The 5682-nt window shown below is 46.3% G+C and overlaps 1 protein-coding gene across 1 annotated transcript; it reads left to right on the forward strand.

Moving 5' to 3' along the window:
- Positions 1–697: 697 nt before the first annotated feature.
- On the forward strand, positions 698–2283 carry LOC309672030 (basic helix-loop-helix transcription factor scleraxis-like; the record flags this gene model as incomplete). Its single annotated transcript, XM_082483435.1, has 2 exons — positions 698–1129; positions 1726–2283. The coding sequence occupies 2 exons, from the start codon at positions 698–700 to the stop codon at positions 1774–1776; spliced, it is 483 nt and encodes a 160-aa protein (XP_082339561.1). The 3' UTR covers positions 1777–2283.
- Positions 2284–5682: the final 3399 nt, after the last annotated feature.

Consider the following 5682-nt stretch of genomic DNA (forward strand, 5'->3'; position numbering starts at 1 on the left):
GCAGGCTGTCAAATTTTTATGGGGAAAAGAGGTATAATCAACTAGTGCTTGTGACGACCTTTTAATAAGGAAATGGTTGAGGTAGGCATGCATTCAGAGAATAAGAAATTGGATTTGTATGTGTATCTAGCGCTTGCTGAGAAAGGTGATGAAACCCACCCCTGTGCTTGTTCTATTAGCCTGCTCCAACTAATATATATACACACGTATATATATACATATGCACAGCTGGAACAGCGCAGGGGAGCACAGACTGGGTAAAAGACCCGCGGAAGTTTGTACGCCCTCCGAAGAGATGATGGCCGTTCACACCGAACCTGTGCCGGTGGCCGCCCCCCGGGTCCCCGAGGTTCCGGCTCCCGCTCGGCCGGGACGCTGCCGGGCAGCACCGGGCACCGGGGCTCCGCACACACCGCCGTGCCGGCCGTCCCCCGCAGGCTCCCCGCCGCCCCGTGGACCCCCCCCCCCCGCCGGGGGGAGCGGGGAGGCGGAGGAGAGGGGGATGCCCGCGGGAGCCGGTGGCGGGTCGAGGCGACAGGTGGCGGCGGCGGCGGCGGCGGCCCCGGGCTAAAAGCGGCAACCGCGCCAAGCACGACCCCGCCGCACCGCCGGCGGGACACGGGGCCGCGGCGGACAAGGGCGATGCGGCACCTGCCGCGCATAAAAGTCATGGGGCGGCGGGGCGGCGGCAGGCGCCATGAAGGCCGGCGGGGGGGCGGCGGCGGCGGCGGGCGCGGTGCAGCCGAGGGCGGCGGCGGCGGCGGCGGCAGCGGGCGGCGGGCGGCGGCGGCGGTCGCGGGGAGGCGGCGGGCGGCGGGCGGCGGCCAACGCCCGCGAACGGGACCGTACCCACAGCGTCAACACGGCCTTCGGCGCCCTCCGCCGGCTCATCCCCACCCGCCCGGCCGACCGCCGGCTCTCCAAGGTGGAGACGCTGCGTTTGGCTTCCAGCTACATCTCGCACTTGGCCAACGTGCTGCTGCTGCAGCGCAGGCAGGCGGAGGGCACCGCCGCCGCCGCCCCGCCCGGCCCCCGGCCCTGCCCGCAGCCCGGCCCGCAGCCCCCGCCGCCCGCCGCCAGCGCGCCCCGGCCCATCTGCACCTTCTGCCTCGGCGACCAGCGGAAGAGGGTAAGGGCACTGTGTGGTGGAGGGTGGCTATAGGACTGCACGGAGGGTTTGGGAGCGTCCCCACTGAGGGTTCGGTGGTGTTCCTTGGTATAGAATCATAGAATGGTTTGGGTTGGAAAGGACCTTCAAGATCATCCAGTTCCAGCCCCCCTGCCATGGGCAGGGACACCTCCCACCAGCCCAGGCTGCTCAAAGCCCCGTCCAACCTGGCCTTGAACACCTCCAGGGATGGGGCAGCCACAACTTCTCCAGGCAACCTGGGCCAGTGCCTTACCTCCCTCAGGGTAGAGATTTTTTTCCTTATATCTAGTCTGAATCTCCCCTCTTCCAGTTTAAACCCATTACCTCTTGCCTAACACTACATGCCCTTGTAAAAAGTCCCTCCCTATCTTTCCTGTAGGCCCCCTTTAGGCACTGAAAGGGGCTATAAGGTCTCCCCAGAGCCTTCTCTTCTCCAGGCTGAACAACCCCAACTCTCTCAGCCTGTCTTCATAGGAGAGGTGCTCCAGCCCTCTGATCATCTTCATGGCCCTCCTCTGGACCCGCTCCAACAGGTCCATGTATCTCTTAAACTGTGTTTTTTATCCCCCGCACAGCCCCGAGAAGGAGAGAAACCGCTGTCTGGTCAAGCTTTAGGTGGACACTAAATTGGCTGAGAAGCTCGCACAAATCTTGCACTGACTCTACAACTTCTCTGGGTAACATCGCCGCACTCTTGCTATATGTTTACATTTAAATAACACAGTCCTAAAAGAGTTACTTTTTAAGCCTCCGCACTTTGTTTCACGTTGTGACAGGTTTATTCAGGGCATTTTGCGAATGAAATAGAACGCTGTTGAGACAGCGGCACCTGGTGCAGCAGCTATTTTAGCGCGAGAAATGTTAAACCTAAGCAGCCAAGCCCTGATCCCGATGGCTCCTAAACCTGTGTCACATGATGAAACTTGAACTTCCAAACACACAGTGTCTTCTGTCAGGGGAAGCTGTCCCGAACGGGTCGTGCCGTACGCCTTCAGCCCAGCTCGGGCTGCACGCAGCGCTGCCGCCCACTCCTCCAGCTGCACGCCAATGCTTGGGGTGGGGGGCTGATACCGACAGCTGACATGCTCGGGAGGTCGGAACGATGATACAGCTGGAAGATTATTTTGAGGCATCGTTGGGAAACTTCCAGTGAAGCCCCACAGATCGCTGCGCACAGAGGCACAGCAGCGCATCGGCACGGGATGTAGCCAGGACAGGAGAGGAAAGTGGAGAGGTGTTGCGTAAGCGATGCTCTTTTCTTATTAATGGTGCAAGTCATGCCAGTCCTTTAAATAGCATGGGATATTCCTAAATCTGTCTGGCAAGCACGCAGTAGGGAGGCTTTCCCAAGGGCTCTCTACATTTACCCATCGCACAGGTCATTCCCAAATTGTGCCTGTACATCACTGATGTCATTTATCTCCCCTCAGTTTATTAACTTGTATACTTTTCTTTTTTTTTTTTTTTTTTTAAGAAGTAAGTCTAAAAAGCAAATATGCATGTTATATTTTCAGTTTTGGATATTAACGAAGGCTAATCTTAAACCGTGGTAATGGTGAATTTAAAATAAATACCTAGCTAGTTTAATTTTGCAATTGTTTTTGTAGTTATTTCTAATATATTTAATTAGGCTTTAATTAATCTCAACTTGTTACTTCAGGAGGTGCTCTGTATTCTTTAAAAGCTTGGTAACTGTGCCACTCTGAGAAGCGTTGCAAAGAGTACTAGTCTGGTTTTTCCTCTGCTGGTGCCATCTGTTCAGCGCTCCTGGCCAGCCTTGCTGCTGCAGCCAAATGTGAGGGCTGAAGAAACAGCGCCGCGTTGCTCACTTTTTACTTTCTGTCTAGAATTTTCTCTTCTTCCCCTAAATAAGTGCAAAGCAAATTCTGGCATTTATTCTGAAGAACTTAGCAAGAATGAGATCTTGGTATATTGCTGATGCAACTTCACATTTTTAGTTTTTCTTCTACCCTCCCCAAGACACATGGACCACATTTCCTTTATCACCACGAGGCAAAATCTGTTGTACCTACAGAACCTGCCATAACTTCTCCTTTAAAATACTCATCAAGAAAAACATGGGCGCAAAGTTCCGTTCCAGCAATTCCACATCATGTCAGTCTATTCACTTATTAAAAGCCACATGGTGTATTTTCTTGGATTGAGAAGAGGGTTTTAGTTTTTAAAAGGTTTCTATCCTTAATTTTTTATTTAGTAGGGAACTGTAACTTGCTGCCAGATTATGATCTTTGGCATTGATTCATGAAGTTGGAACTCTTTCATGTTTATACAAAGTGCTTTTTAATTTTTGTATTGTGCCTGCATGTGTGTGTGGGTATAGATTTCTACAAACATGTCTTCCTGACTTTTTTTTAAATTAATTTGAAACATTTTGTCTTTTTAAAAGTTATTTACTTTATAATTAAAGCAGATCTTACAGTTAAGATCTACATTCTTATGAACACATTAAACCAAAGCATCTGACCTGCTTTACAGATAATTAATACTAATCTATTCATTTAGCTATATCATGCAGTATTGTACCCTAAAATGGCAAAAAATAATGCAGTTTCAAACAATTTTAGGAAAATTTTGCAGTTTGCTCTGAATTTTGCAATTCATAAGAAAGAGAATACAATTAGTTATTTCAGGTTTTCAAAATGTGACTTTGTTGCAGTTTTCAGAGCTTTAAGCATCGTTCTTGGCAAATGCAGCATATTTGGATTTAATAGGCTTTCTATATACTTAGTTATTAAAGGAAATGAGTATAAAAAAGTGAGGTCCACTTTTGCACCATAGTATTAGCCAAAAGCTCATGACTTGAAACTCTCATGAATAATTTGCACCATCCTACAGGAATTTGGTGTTCTCACTTTAAATGGGATTTTATCTCCCTGGTTTTGCATAACATTTATACAAAATGCTTTTCAATGACAAAAGCAGGAGCAGGCTGTTACAACTTGGCCATCTCTCCTGTTTAATGTGGCTCAGTGTAGCATTAAATTCTTCTCTCTTTACTCAGGACAAGCTGTTGAATTCAACTGGGCTTGAAGATTTTGGTATAATGCTCAGGGTTTCAATTACTAAATAATATTGGAATTTCAGTAACACTGATTGATCGTGGCAGAAATTAGGCCCCAGAGCACTGTGTCCCAAATATTCATCGTATAGACTGATAATACCTATCCAAAGCAATTATGACAGTCATTGCTCTGAGGAACAGACCCCAGGTCTACATTTATATATATGTTACACTATGTATTTAAATGGGGACAAGTGGAGACAGATCCATGCCTTTGCTGAAGTTTATTTATAATGTAAAACTTCTCTACCCCCAGGAGCAAAAAAAGATATGGGATTGAGCTGTTGCTGTGTAAAGTGTTTTCTATAAACCTAGGGGAAAATGGATTTAATTTCTAGAGACACAGGTGAACTGAGCGCTCAGATTTCACATATAAAGTGCTCACTCATCATTAGGTATATTATTGAATTTTTACTGTATGAGTTTGTGTGTCTTATCAGTTCTATTTTTTTAATCATTTCATGGAGAGGCATTGTTCATGGCATGCACAAATATATATTTATAAGCCAAAATTTTGAGGCTGCCTAAGAGCAAGTACCTTACTTGATGGTCAGGTATTGGAATGGTGTAAGTTTTTCCAGAGGTGCCGAGCACCCTCTTGTTGTGCTGAAGATACTGTTTTTTCAACATATTTGTAAGTGTATTCTGTTCTGTATGTATGAGCAGAGCCATGCCTAATGCCAATCCCATCTTATTTTTCCTGTAAACATTTGGCTATTCAGTTTACGTGATGCATGAATCAAGCAGAAACGGTGAGATACACACCATTTGATCTTAGATCCTATTAAATGATTGTTAAAATATTCCAAGCATAGTACATTGTATAAATCATTGTACTTAGCCTGCTACATCACCATATAAAAACAGCGTCAAGCAAAACGAATAAATCATGTTGTTTGATTTTACTGGTTAAGTTTAAAGAGGTTCTTGGTTATTTATGAATTAATCATAATGTAAGTCAAAGTACTTTCGTATGTTAGCTACTATTTTCAGTTCTCTTCTACAAAATGGAAGTTTCCTTTCTAATACTTTCTGGGAAAAACTGCTTCTTTACATAAGTCTGTATTTGTTTGCAAAATGTGCTTATATTTGCTAAAATAAACTGTCTTTTTGTTGCTAATTTAAACAATAAACTATAAATACTAAGGTGGTAGCCCTCTTCTATAGCCATCTCATTTAAGTATTTAGACTTTTTCTTTACCTTTTTGAAATCTACTTATACAAGATTTCAGCAGCATATATCTGTATGCATGTCATACATACTACAGGACTGCCAGAACGGTTGTATAAGACCAGTAGCTTTTAAACCGTTAACTGTGGACAAGTTATGTTTTGGAGCCAGCATTCTGATCCTCTGCAGTCTCCCTGTCTTTAGCACTGAGAAAGTCATACTAAGTGTGGACGCTAATACTTAAGGTTGAGCTATCCAGCCAAGACACAAGCCACTTGT

This window comes from Vanellus vanellus (genome assembly GCF_965231255.1).
Source record: "Vanellus vanellus genome assembly, chromosome: 5".
Taxonomy (NCBI): Eukaryota; Metazoa; Chordata; class Aves; order Charadriiformes; family Charadriidae; genus Vanellus; species Vanellus vanellus.